Below are 14,422 nucleotides of genomic sequence, written 5' to 3'. Positions count from 1 at the left end.
TTATTGCTTATCTTTGACAGATACGCCTATTTCGTATGGATACAAGTAACTAACACTAAAGAGGACTAGTAAGTGCCTCAAGGTATTTAACTCACACTTGAAGACTGGTGCTTTCGGAAAAGTTATACTATCGCATGTCACTATCGAATTAAATCGAGTTCATATGTGGTTTCCCTTTATAATCTGGCATTACGAAAAAATGGCAAAGCAAACCAATACCACAGGATTCTTTTGTCGAAACTATATAACAGTGTCCGTTCGATTTTGGCAACACGTCCAAAAATGTTATGTTACAGAAAACGAATCATTTGAACAGTATACAGTATAGTATAGGATTCCTATACCCTAAGTTTTAATTTGATTGTAAAAATTGTCAAATTTCGGAAAAACCGTTCGATTTTGGCACGGTGTTGGAATGAATAATGCTTAAATTGAACCGTATGCTTGTTGTACCAATAAAATTAGGTTTAAATTATTTGTAGAAGACTCCATTGAATTTACAGTTGAATTGTAGTTTCTCGGTTGCATTGAACGAGTCTTTAGACAGTTGAGTACGAAGCGAGCGACATACCGGTCTTCGTGATCTGATCGCTGGAATAAAATGATATTTAAAATAGAACATGTTTCGTAATCGCGTATCATAATTCGAAGATATTATGGATAATTGGGGAAGTAATACCTGGATCCCAACATGTATGCCAAAAATGAACGGGCACTGTATCAGCATTTCTAAACACAAGATTTTGAAATATTCAGCTCAGTTGCTAAAACATCGAACTTATCATACATGTACCGCAAAGGCTGCCAATCAAACAAGTTTACCATTAACGTTCCAGCTGATCTGCATCTGCAGATATAAAAGTTTAAAATTTTCAGATCTCAATAGCACTTCTTAGTGGCAGAATATCGTAATAATACCTAACGAACAACTCTGCTGAAATCATTGGCTAACTGTTTTGCATCGTGAGGACTGTGCTACTTTGCCCCGAATGCCAGTTTCCCGAAAGCCATTTTCCCGAATGACCTGAATGGTGAATCTCGAAAGAACCGCCAATCGAGTAAAGAAGGGTGCATATCAGATGGCTGGTTCGTTCATTACCTTGAAATGCAAAGAGTTATTCGGAGAATTAGGATATTCGGGGAAACGGTATATTCGTGGAACTGGCATACGGGGAACCGGTGTTTGGAGAAAAGTAGTACAACCGCACAGCACAGCCGTTAATTTAACGTTCAACTTCACCAAAAACAACTAAACTGCATAGGTTATTACACAAATTTTGAATTTTTGCCTCCTAGTTATAGAATACCGAACTAACCAAGCACGCAGCACATTGCAAAATAACTTACTTAACGAATAACTTTGCCGAAAACATCGACTTTCTAGCTGTTCTGCATCGTGACATATGTGAGCTTGAAATATGTGTAGCCTTGTGAAATATCACTAGCACATACTAGTTGTAGAATTTTGAACAAAGCAAACATGTAGTGGAAAGCCTTTTGACTAATGAGCAACTTTATCGAAGAGATCAATATTTCAAACTATCAGAATTTTTAAACATCCTAATATCTAGTTACAGTATGTAACTAGATATCAGGATGTTTAAATTCTGAATCAGAATCAGAAAACCATGTTTTTTAGCTAGCGCAAATCATGCGCTGAAATTACCAACTAACCAATGTATAATAGGGTAATGTGGGGCAATACGATGAAATACGGGCCACCCTATGATTTGAGCTTGAAAATTTTGATTTTGATCCGACCATTGCAAAAACCCTGCAAAAATCTGTTTTTATACTTCATATATTCACGAAAATATGAAAATTAATTGCTACTACTTTGTATAAAGTGTTGTCTATTTAACTAAGTTTTTTTTCACAGCAGTTCGTTATTCTTCTATCGATGGGCATTTGGTGTAAGTAGTTGTATATATTCAAGGATAAATTTTCTTTAAAAACTGAACTTATATAAAACATGTACAAACGAGCCAATAGAGTCATAGTCGGTCAAAACCACCTTATCACGAAAGCAATACCAGAATTTTATAACTGGTCAAAGCTATTTGAATGTCAATGTTTGTAAAGTGATGCTCTGAAAACCATTATTTATTGAGCAAAACATACAATTTCAAGATTTTGATCAGATGTTAGCCACGTTTTGGATAAAACTCTTACATATGTACATACTGCCTTCTTCTACATTATGTCATGTAGCGTTCTTTTCCGATAAAAATCATCAAATTTAGTATAATGGCTCATTTTGCCCCGTTTATTGTAGAATCACACAATTTTTATTTCAAAAATGATCATTTAATATAAATGACATTTAACGAAATACAACCGGGGTATTAAAGTGAATACTTCAAACTACAAGTCAACTTTATGGGACGATTAATTTGAAATGTTTTCCTTAGGTGGCTCATACTGTTCCTATCGACTCTATAGTAACCCTTTCCCTGTTGCAAATGCTCGGCGCTAAGTCAGAGTGGACTAAGTGACATTTTTCACATTTTGAGAACAATGGGTTTAAAGTCTAACGCTCTGTAATTTTTGAACTCGTTTCAAATTTGGTTCAATATTTCTACACATCTTTGTGTTACTTTCAAACAATATAATTGTGAAGCGATAATCATGAAAAATCATAATCCAAACCTCTCATAGAACGATTTTCTGATGGACTATGTGTACTTGGTTCACTCTGACTGAACTAAAGACCACCGTTCAGTGAGTTTTTTTACTCTGACTGAACCATTTCTAGGAAAATAACAATCATTCAATGCTTGCATGGTCAAACTGGGTGCATATCTCTGAGAAAAACAGATTATCAAGACTCTTCGACACCAGTATCGTAAGTTCTTTAATAATCCATATCGTCAATACCGAAATCAGTGACATTACGATAGCTTGAAAACTAAGGTTTTGCGGGGCAGAGTATTGAAGGCCGGAAATATTCAAATATGTGTTCAGTCAGAGTGGACCAAGTGAAAATCTTGAGTACCGACCAAAATATACTGGTCCAATAAGTGGTCCACTCTGACTGCACACTTTTATCGATTTTTATTGATCATCCAAAGTAAATTTGTTACATATTTCTCGCAGTTTACAGCATTCTTAAAATCTGATCAAAGTGATACGGAGGTAAGGTAATTTCGCATCTAATGAGAGAATAATCCAATTTTCCCAAGTTTTGTACTTGGTCCCCTCTGACTTAACGCCGACCAAATCTTCACCGAAGAAAGAATAATTTTATTTAGAACTGTTTCTGAGATATAAGCGTGCAAAGTTTCAAAAAACCATAAGTTTTTTCTCAAAACTGCCAAAAAATCGAAATTCCGTTCAAATTTCGCGAGGTCATCGTGATTGAAATTTGGGGTTAATAGCACTCGTTAAATAAAGCCCAATACAAAAAAATATATTTACAACGCTTCAAAATTTTAAACAATGGTGTTCATTAGAGTGATGCAAATTTTGAAATGTTTGCTCCCCTATGCTTAAACGATTTTAATTATGGAAAAAAGCATCCTCCCAAAGTTTGAAGTGATTCGAAAAAAAATTGACTGTGCACACGCCATTTGAAGTTTATATGGAGATTACTATGGAAAAGCCAATCTTTTGTGTTCATCCCTCTATCTCTTCGTATGTGGAATTCTCCCAGCTTCAACTTTGCCGAAGACCACTTTTTTATTGAGCCTCAGGATAAATTGTTATTCATCATCATAAAGTTGGTTTGCATGTAGCATGCTTCACCAACTGTTCGGCAGGCAACAGTGGTGCTCCTGGCGGGAAGAATAGATCAAAGTAATCCAGGCTACTATGTTCTACAGCAAAAAAGCAGTGTTGCTCTGAAAGTAATTGAATGATCATCTCAGCCTGATTCAGACTTTGTTATCAAAAATAACAAATTATCCTTACGTTCCATCGAAATGTGGTCTTCGGCAAAGTTGTAGCTGGGAAGTTTGCACATGAGATGAGTGTGTTTACTTTTCCATAGATTATTATGATGAGCAGTTAGAGGACTGAACACAAAAGTTTTGGCTTTTCCATAGTAATTTCCATAGAAACTTCAAATAGCGTGTGCACAATCAAATTTCTTCCGAATCACTTCAAATTTAGGGAGGATCATTTTCATCATGATTAACATCGTTTAAGCATAGGGGAGCAGAAACTTCAAAATTTGCATCAGTCTAGTGTTCATGCAAAGAACATGGCAATACCAAAATGTGAAATTGAAGTTGAATATGATATTACACACGACGATCTTAACTTCTTGATCTGTCTTGAAAACATGAGGAGAAGTAAACTTCAATGTACTCGAAATCATTTCATGAAACATATATGGTAGGATTTTCAAAAAGAAATTAAAATTCGTTTTACCTGAATGGTGATCTAAAAAAATTGAAAATAAAATCTCACAATAGACCCAACCTCTAAGCATCTTTCGATATTATTTAAAAAACTGGAAAGAGAGAAAGAGAAAAGAGAACAAAATATGATTAACCAATGGTAATAAAGCCTTAAAAAACTTGCTAAGCAGTTTGTAAACGCGCACAACTTCAATTTAGGTCACAATCAAATATGTTTTCGTTAATTCTTAAGGAACTGAGAGCAGCTATTTTAGAACAAATCAAAAACATGAAAGCCCCTTGGCGATGATGAAATTTTCTAACAAAGTAGTTCATCAGTTAACATATTTTCGCCCAATCAGCTTGCTTTACTCTATCAGTAAACTTTTAGAAAAAAGTAAAAGACATTAAACTACTTATAATGATAGTGATTATGTGATTAGTTTAAATAAATCTGAAGACTATTAAACTGATCTTCTTCTAGGCATAGAAAAAACATTCGACAGTGTTCGACATGGATACTCGTTGTAAAAAAAATCAAAGTTATCTGTCAAACTGCACACTTCAGGGTAACTATCTGACTTGTTGTAAGAGTTCGTGTTTCTCAAAATATCATTCTTTGGCATATTTTACGATATTTTCACATCTCAGTTACCTCAGGAATGTCAAATATACTTGAATTGACTTCTGTCGACGAGTACACTCAGATATCCTACCTAGTAAAAGCGTTCATCTCTTGTTTAAAAAATGCAAATAAAATGCATAAGAAATGTAAATCGATCTTGTTTATCCACGTTAGCTCACCATCATGTGTGTACTTTCTTTTCGCCTCCTTATCTCGTGTGATTTCCATAGAAGTCTAGCTCCGAGTCACGCAAAAAGTGTTATCGCAAGGAATCCCCTCTGCAGTAGGGTATTTTTTATGCTTTTTTTTATTTGCTTTATTTACAGTTTTTTCACGATTATCACGGATTTGAATATGTAATATAAAAATATGGAACAATAATTAGATCAACACATTCAAATGTTTTAATTTTTTCTACATTTAATTACATTAAGTGAATCAAACTGTCATCAAAACATAAGCAAAACAAACAACAAAACAAGCTTGTTCACAATCGTTTGTCCAAACTTTCGCGGATTAGGATATAACCTCAAGAAAAATTGCCATGACAAACACATGAGGCAATTTTGATGCAAACTTTTCAACTCTTGTTCACTCAGTTATTTTAAAAACACAAAATAAAATTTTATTTGTGGTTGTTATTCGAGAATGTGCCAATGGTTACCAGCATGGTGAAAGTTATCGAAAATGGCAATGGAAAGCATAGACAATTGCTATGCACGTGGTGAGCGATCATTGTCATATTTTGTTCAAATTGTGATAAACTTTTGTTGCGGTATAAGATTGTTGCAACAAAAATAAAAAAAGAAATTTACTTTTTACTGCATGTTGGTTGACTGATATTAGTATAACAAATATTCTAATTTCATCAAGGAGGTCGATCGGTTTGGTAATAATGATGATTCTGTTCAGAATTTTCAATGAAATTCTCAATCCGAAATAATTTATGCATGCTTGTTGTTGAATCATTCGCATAATCTAAAAAAATACTGTAGGATTCCGTCTGATATTGGATGCATAAATAGCACCATTCGCTATGTATTTAATGGCAGTTATCCAGTTGAATTTCAAGACAGTAGCATCATGTCGCGAAATTTTACGACTGGGTTTGGTATTATATGTTTTGTGTTATTGATATTCAGAGGAAAGTCAGTACATTCGGCAGAAGAGTCTACAGAAGCAGTTGCTAGCAGTTATGGAAATACTGATAATTTTGGATATGAAGTGTTGCTCACGAAAATGGACTACATCGAGTACAAGTTGATGGAACTGGAGTTTGAACTGAAGGAGCAAAATGAACAAACGACGCGCAATCAAGCCCGATTAGAAAAGACCCACGAAGGCATGTCATGGATGATGACTAGGATGGAGCAAGCCATAAGTCAAAATTTTACGTCGGTGTTGGGACAATCTTGGCGAATTTTGCAACAGCAAATAAGTTGTTCCCATCACGAAAGCTTACGAAATGCAATTTTCAAAATGAAACCTGTCAAAGGACCTTCGGATAACGTAAGGATGTTGTTCGACCTGCAGCAGTTTAAGGCACGAGGACCATTTGAGTCGTGTAAGGCAGAGCCGAGCAAGACCTCCGGAAAATATATGCTGCAACCATTCCTTACAGAGGACCCATTTGTTGCTTTCTGTGAGCAAACCAAGTTCGGAGGCGGTTGGTTAGTGATACAACACCGCTTCGATGGTTCGGTGGAGTTCTACAGAAACTGGACCGAGTATAAAAACGGGTTCGGAGAAGCCGATAAAGAGTTCTGGATAGGACTCGATCGTTTACATAAGTTAACGAAAGACAAAAGTCACCAACTGCTGATTGAATTGGAAGATTTTGCTGGAGAATACAAATATGCCCGATATGCCGGGTTCCAAATCGGCGATCAATCGGAGAAGTATTCCCTTAAAACTCTAGGAGCGTACAGTGGAACTGCAGGAGACTCACTGACCTACCATAAAGGAATGATGTTTACGACTTTGGATAGCGACAATGACAAAAATGCTGGTAATTGTGCCGAAGTTTGCACGGGTGCTTGGTGGTACAATACGTGTCATCATAGGTAGGTTTTTTTGTACACATTTTAGTAATTTGTACTTACAAAAGATATTTGTATTGCAGCAACTTGAATGGGAAATTCATGACTGGAAATGATCAGAGATCTATCACCTGGTACCATTTTAAAAGTGCACATTATGGTCTCAAATACACACGAATGATGATACGAGAGATATAGGACGTTTCCTAACCGTAGAGTTTGATCAAGTTGGTTTCGTAATTGTGTTGGCCGCGTGTATTGAGATTTACAGCATATAGGACAACAACAAATTAGTTATACACGGTACCTACATGACGTAACATTACTATGTATACTCATCATCAGAAGAAAAACGACCTCCAACTGCATTACATCTGATTGACTGCAATCTCCATATTGAATAAGATAACTTTAAGAGCATCACAATAGATTTGAATGTGATTATTTTAAAAATTGTATATTCCTTTATATCCATAAATCCAGAAATCTGGTATTATCTGTGCAATAAAATGGAAATCATAATGTCTTATCGCCCTTGGCGAGTTCGTCACTATTGAATTGAAATACTTTCAGTTGTTTTTCTACAATTTCTAGATAAATTCGTTTATAAACCGAAGAAGGGATTAACATGTTCTCCAGGGATGTTGAGAATTTACCCCCACATTCGTTTTCCATGAACTCCAAAATGTGTAAGATTCCACAAAAAATGTGAATGAAAAACTACAAACGTGTAGTTTGTCGACATACATTTTGACCGAGTTTTTATTGAATATTCACGAAAATAAATAAACCTTAAGTTATTGTTATTTGAATCTAATATTTCGTTATAAGAAACACATATGTATGCACTTTGTTTAAAAAAAACTTATTCTAAAGACAGATATCTATAAATAAATAAGTATAATATACTGCCCATAACTGCAAAACAGTCACATTCGACATTTTTGACAAAATGGAGTTAATACCGGGGAGAGTCATCAAATGGCAAATACTTTCGATCAACTTACTGAAATCTGTGAGATTGTTCTAGAAAATTCGAAAAAAATACCAAGTTGTTTTGTCACATTGGCAATTGTAACCGCATAACAGTCACATTGAGATTGTACATGAGCCTCATAATGCAATAGCAACGAAATTTCTATCAGATTTTTTTTCTGACTATGCACCTTATATGCGATATGAGTTGTACAAAATTTCAGCCTCAAATAAGCACTTTTGAATTTTTAGTGATTTTTTGAAATATTAGTTTCCTCCCATACTGCGATAAAATGCAAACTTGGTATCCCATTTACTCAATGCCTACTTTTGTCGAATGTTACAAATATGCAGTTATGGGCAGTATACTCATGTTTATTTTAAACATGATTTTTGTTTCTAAATGGATGTGAAGTAAATTTATATTCAAACATTGAATTATTTGCCAAATTAATTTGATTATGTTCTAATTTGAATATTAATATATAGATACTTGAAAAGGAACAAATCCAGACAGATGGGGACGGACCTGGTGTAGTGGTTAGAACACACGCCTCTCACGCCGAGGACCTGGGATCGAATCCCATCCCCGAGATAGTCACTAAAAAATTCAGTGACGACTTCCTTCGGAAGGGAAGTAAAGCCGTTGGTCCAGAGATGAACTAGCCCAGGGCTAAAAATCTCGTTAATAAAGATAGAAAAAAAAAAAATCCAGACATAACATATTTTGGTATCATACCATAATTAGGTATTGTTCAGTAGTCAATACCTCAATTTAGTATTATAATAGTATTTAAAAAAAATGTTTAAAACAATTAAAAATTTGAATAAGGTTTTTGACAGTATTTGAGGACTGCTGGAGGTATTGAAATACTATTGAAAATTTTCACTTTTATAAAAAAATCCGTGATGTATTTTTAAGGTATTACAATACCTGATCTAACAATCAGGTTGGTGTTTGTAGAATATGCTTGAGATATTATTTGAGATATTTTACCTCTTATGCAGGACTCAATCATGCTTTTTTTTTCTACTCAAAAAATCGTTTTTAATTATGCACGGTAATTCTCAATGATTCTGGAAAAATGTAATATATTACTAGATCTAATGACAAACAAATGTACACAGTACATTTTAACAGGACATCGTGTTTTTAATATCCGGGGGCACCAGTTCCTAGCTTTCTCAGACTCAAGTTATATGAGTCTGAAAAAGCTAAGAACTGGTTTGGAAACGTTTTTTTTAAGAACCAAGCCGAAAATTTTGTAAACAATATTTTATACATTCTTGGTACCAAATCACGATCAAAAGTGAACAAAGGTCTCTAAAGTCTCTTTTTTACACAAAACAGTATTTTTGCCAGAATATGCCGGATCCCATGTCAAATCGGTCAGACACAGAACTCAACCATCTTCAATTTGGATTAAATTTTGCACATGTTTTTGGTATGGTAGAATAAATGTTTTCCATAGAAAAATTGATCATTTTGACTCAAGTGTAGCATTTAAAAATGGCCTATAAATTTTTGCATGCAACTTATTAGAAAAATTCTAACTCCGAAACTGTTGATATGAGAAAAATGTTCTATGAAGAAGTTGTAGTGAACCGTTTGGACTATGAGAAAAAAATATACACTGAAAAAATATTCTATTTATTTTCATAGAAAAATCAAAAATAAAACATGAATTTTTAATTACATAAAAACCCCATTTTTAATTTTTTTTTTAAATTTTCACCATCGAATCTTGATAGTAAAAAGATGTTTGGGACAAAGTTTCATGATGGAGAAATTTTTAATAAAAAAGTTTTTCTAAGAACAACTTTTGGTCGATTATCAAAATTTTGATTTTTTTTTGTCAAAATAAATACGTGCTGATGATACAGTGAGCATCTTGAAATGATTCTTAGCTATGATGATTATATGAATATTTTTCCTAGAAGTAGCTATTTTAGAATTACATCGAGTTGAATGCAAAAAATATTGTTTAAATATGAAAATAGGACATTTTTATAAGTTATTGGCGTTTCTCCATTAATAATAATACGTTTTCGAGAGAAAAGACCATATTTCTTTCCACTTACTTATTTTCCATGATGGAGAATCGCGAATAACTAATGAAAATGGCCAATTTTAATATTTAAATAATATTTTTTGCATTAAACTCGATATAATTCGAAAATGGCTACTACTAGAAAAAAATTCATATAATCATCATGGTTTAGGATCATTTCAAGTTGCTTACTATATCATCAGAACGTATTTATTTTGACAAAAAATCAAAATTTTGAAAATCGACCAAAAGTTGTTCTTAGAAAAACTTTTTTGTTAAAAATTTCTCCATCATGAAACTTTGTCCCAAACATCTGTTTACCATCAAGATTCTATTGTGAAAATTAAAAAAAAATATTATAAATGGGGTTTTTGTGTAATTTAAAATTTAAGTTTTATTTTTGATTTTTTGATGAAAATAAATAAAATATTTTTTCAGTGTATTTTTTTTTCTTATAGGGTAAGTGTTCCCTTAGTTGTGGGTGTTCCTATAGTTGCGGTAGTGCCGTTTTCACTGATTTTATTACATACGCCACATAACCGACACAGCCAATCGACGTATTGGCTTCTTGATACGCGGAATAGTTGAAAAGAGCGTTCAAATTGCTTCAAAACTGATGAAATAACACTAAAATTGCTAAAACTGTTTTTACTTGTACCAATAGTTGCGGTAAAGTGTTCCTATAGTGGAGGATCCCATAAGAAATGAACGGATACCGCAACTATAGGAACACAAATTAAAAATATACCGCAACTAAAGGAACAGTGTATCAATAGTGGAGGTATTATTTTTCACTGACATGCCGTGGATTACTGCGATGAAATCATTTTTCTCATTAAGTCAATGGTCTTTACTTCCCGTTAAAACATTAACATGTACATTAATTGCACTTCTTGAATTTAGGCAATTAAATGAAGTTCTATTGTGCTTAGTACCTCCACTATTGGTACATCTACCTTAGTCCAAACGGTTCACTACATCTTCTTCATAGAACATTTTTCTTTAAAATCAATAGTTTCGGAGTTAGAATTTTTCAAATAAGTTGCACGCAAACATTAATAGGCCATTTTCAAAAGTTTTTTCTATTTTTTTCGACTCATTCCGGCTGGAATTCGTCATATACCATTCTCCAGAAAGCCATTCCCCAGAATGGACCATTTGAATCATTTTTTTGTAATCATTTTTTTGTAATTAATTTTCAAGCTTGATATGAAATCTATTGATCGAATTTTTTTTTTTGAAAAATTAAGTTTATCGAATTTTACGATACTTGTCATTTGGGAATTTTGATTATACTCATATTATTTGTACTTATACAGTCGCTTCTCCACATCTCGATATTGAAGGAACCATCGAGATAGGGAGAGATTGAGAAATAGAACAAACATAGGGAGAGATATCGAGATGTAGAACATCGAGATGTAGAACATCGAGATGTAGAGAGTCGACTGTACATAACTTGCATCGTAAATGTTAGGCAAAATAACATTCAAAACATATTCTAACAACTATAAAACAACGTTGTTGATCAATTTATGTCTTTAGTCTATTATGTTACAACTTTCGCATACAATTTGATGCAATTTTCACAACGTGAGAGATGTGTGGTGAAAAGACGTAAGTTTACCATTTTTGCTATATAATTGACCTAAAAAAACGAAACGTTTGGCACGAATACGTTTAGTGGAATGCATATTTGGCTAAATAGTGTATTTTTATGAAATTTCTAAAAAAAACGTAAAAAAACAGCCTTTTATTGAAGGAAGGGAAAATGTTTGAATGTGTGAAATATGAACAGTTTAGCATCAATAATTAATTTAACATCATAACTCTAATGACTTAGCCCAAAGTTCTCTAGGTCGAAAATAAATATAGAGTATTGAATCCTTAAAATAATGTTAAACTTTTTTACTCTTAAAAATAATTTGAACCACGTAATTTTTAAGGTAGTTTCACACCATTTGCGACAGGATGCCGAAAAATCTCTTCAATTTTCAGTATTTGCCCTGATTGTTAGTTTTAGCTATCTCTTACCAGATATATTTGGAAATCCCTTGGAGCACTACAACGTTGTCATGATCCACGGTAGAAACTTCTGGTCACAGATTTTTCCCAATATTTAGTCACAAGTGGGCTTAATGAAGATTTATGTTTTTGGAATCATTCGGGCTAACTTAACTTAACTTTCCATGATCGACTCACTTTCAATACAGCTTCTATATTTAGGGACAGGTGTTGCCTATCCACTTCCCAATTTTTTTTTCTTTATCTTTTTCACTTAAACCCTCTTTTATTATGAAAAAAATTCCTGGCAACCCTGCTGCGCTACTTAGCTGTGTTTTTGTTGTGTCATCCGTTTCATCAATATTTCATCGAAAAACGCCACCCACAATTCATCTACGCAACGTCAGATCGCTTGAACCCGGCCAATCTTTTCCCGCACGATTAATCTGCTACTCCCAGCCAGGTAGGATCAGTGAATTCTGTGCAATTCCGAGCTGGCTCGAGTGTGGTTTTGAGAAAATCGCTCTCCGCCATTGCCCCATCAATAAAAATCTCCCACCTCGCCACTCTCCACCTGCGCTGCTCTTGCAAGCCCCATTCTCCAAAACATAAACAAACATCCATTGCTCCTGCCAGCAGCGCATCAACTGCAGTTAATTATCGCTCCAAACTCACCCACCTGTATCAGCTGAGCCAATAAACTTCAGTTGCTCCTGCTGTTCTTCTCGCTCTGCAGTCCGAAATTCCCACCAACCCCGCATAGAGGACCGAACCCAAATTGCATCAATTTCCCCATCGCTGCAACTTCATCGTTTTTGCTTTGCTGACGATTGCCAAGGTAAACAATACAAACTTCACCGACAGCTTTGTGAGTAGGGAGACAGAGAAACGACATTTCGGCATCTGTCATCGCCAGTGTTGCCAGTTCCACCGACTTTTGAGCTGCTTATTGCTGTTACGCTTGGGTGACGCTTCTGTGCTTCTATTTCGCCGATTTAAATCGACAGTTTGAAGAGATGATGGAAATTTGCAACAGCTGCGCAGTAATGATGAATGCTCCGGAAGTTGTATGTAGTGGATTTTGCAAAGCAACTTTCCATTATAAATGCGCTAAAGTGTCGGAGTCTTTCTACAGGGAGATTTGCAGTAACCCAGCTGTGTTTTGGTTCTGCAGAGGTTGCTGCGATCTGATGAAGAGCGCCCGTTTCAAAAACGCTATGACTTCGACAAACGCTGCCACTTTGGAACTCAAGGATGCTTACCAGAAGGTGGTCGAAGACTTGAAAACGGAAATAAAAGAAAGTCTTATCGCCGAGCTGAAGCAGGAAATCCAAGGCGGCTTCAACAAATTATCCCCTGCAGTGCTTTCTCCAGTTCCTCGGCATTTCCAATTCAACTATCGTGCAACACCTAAGCGAATGCGCGATGACGATACATCCGGGCCGACGGAACATCCACCGAAGATCTTCTGTGGCACTGGCCAATCATCGAGCAATGTGTTAAGCGAGTCAACCTCAAGCCCGGACGATAAATTTTGGTTGTATCTGACGAGAATTTCACCAGAAGTCACTGAGAACGACGTGCTGAATCTTGCGAAAGAATGCCTACAAACTAGCGAAGTCGTGGCCAAATCACTAGTTCCACGTGGAAAGCCATTATCTATGCTTTCATTTGTGTCCTTCAAGGTTGGAGTTAATAAAGGCCACAAATCCAAAGCGATGGATCCCGCTACCTGGTCCCAAGGGATACAGTTCCGCGAATTTGTTGACCAAGAGTCGAACGCCCGACATTTTTGGAAGCCCCCGCAGCGCATAGACCCGGGAGCATCATCATCGAATCAACTCCAATCCAGTCAGCAAACCTCAACGCAGCCCTGCATCACTCTGAGTTAAACCGCCGTTCCCCGAGATCTACTGCCGCTACTCGGAACTACCTGACAGTTTACTACCAAAACGTCAGGGGCATCCGAACCAAAACGCAAGAACTATTTTTGAGTTTATCGTCCTCCGACTATGATATTATAGTTCTTACAGAAACGTGGCTGCGTCCTGACATTGCAAATGCGGAATTTGCTGCAAACTACAATATATTCAGGTGTGATCGGAATTCTGCCACTAGCAACCTTCAGAGAGGCGGTGGGGTCCTGATTGCCGTGAAAGCCGCATTGAACTGCAGATCAGTAGTGTTAGAAAACTGCAATAACCTCGAGCAAACTGTTGTACTGGTGAAGCTTCAGCAGTCGTCGATTTACGTTTGTGGGATCTATCTCCGCCCCAACTCGCTACCGGTGCTCTACGCCTCGCACTCTGCAGCCATTCAACAACTCTGTGAACGCATTTCGAGCTCTGACACAATTGTTGTTGTAGGGGACTACAACCTCCCTCAATT

The 14,422-nt window shown here is 35.6% G+C and overlaps 2 protein-coding genes across 2 annotated transcripts in view; both read left to right on the top strand.

The window, feature by feature from the left end:
- Positions 1 to 14,422, top strand: part of LOC110676375 — a 242,338-nt gene that overhangs the window by 159,510 nt on the left and 68,406 nt on the right. The gene's annotated exons all lie outside the window — the stretch shown is intronic.
- On the top strand, positions 6,017 to 7,568 carry LOC5570871 (angiopoietin-related protein 1). The gene is made up of 2 exons (XM_001659333.2): positions 6,017 to 7,028; positions 7,088 to 7,568. Exons 1-2 carry the CDS (start codon positions 6,049 to 6,051, stop codon positions 7,200 to 7,202), a joined length of 1,095 nt encoding a protein of 364 aa, XP_001659383.2. The 5' UTR covers positions 6,017 to 6,048; the 3' UTR covers positions 7,203 to 7,568.

This window comes from Aedes aegypti, chromosome 2, assembly GCF_002204515.2.
Source record: "Aedes aegypti strain LVP_AGWG chromosome 2, AaegL5.0 Primary Assembly, whole genome shotgun sequence".
Lineage (NCBI taxonomy): Eukaryota > Metazoa > Arthropoda > Insecta > Diptera > Culicidae > Aedes > Aedes aegypti.
This window is presented reverse-complemented; position numbering and strand designations above follow the sequence as displayed.

Excerpts from the sequence above, each read along its gene's own strand:
- LOC5570871 (XM_001659333.2), top strand. The coding sequence starts at position 6,049 with ATGTCGCGAAATTTTACGACTGGGTTTGGTATTATATGTTTTGTGTTA. Across the intron at positions 7,029-7,087 it reads TACAATACGTGTCATCATAG|CAACTTGAATGGGAAATTCA; the intron begins GTAGGTTTTTTT and ends TTTGTATTGCAG.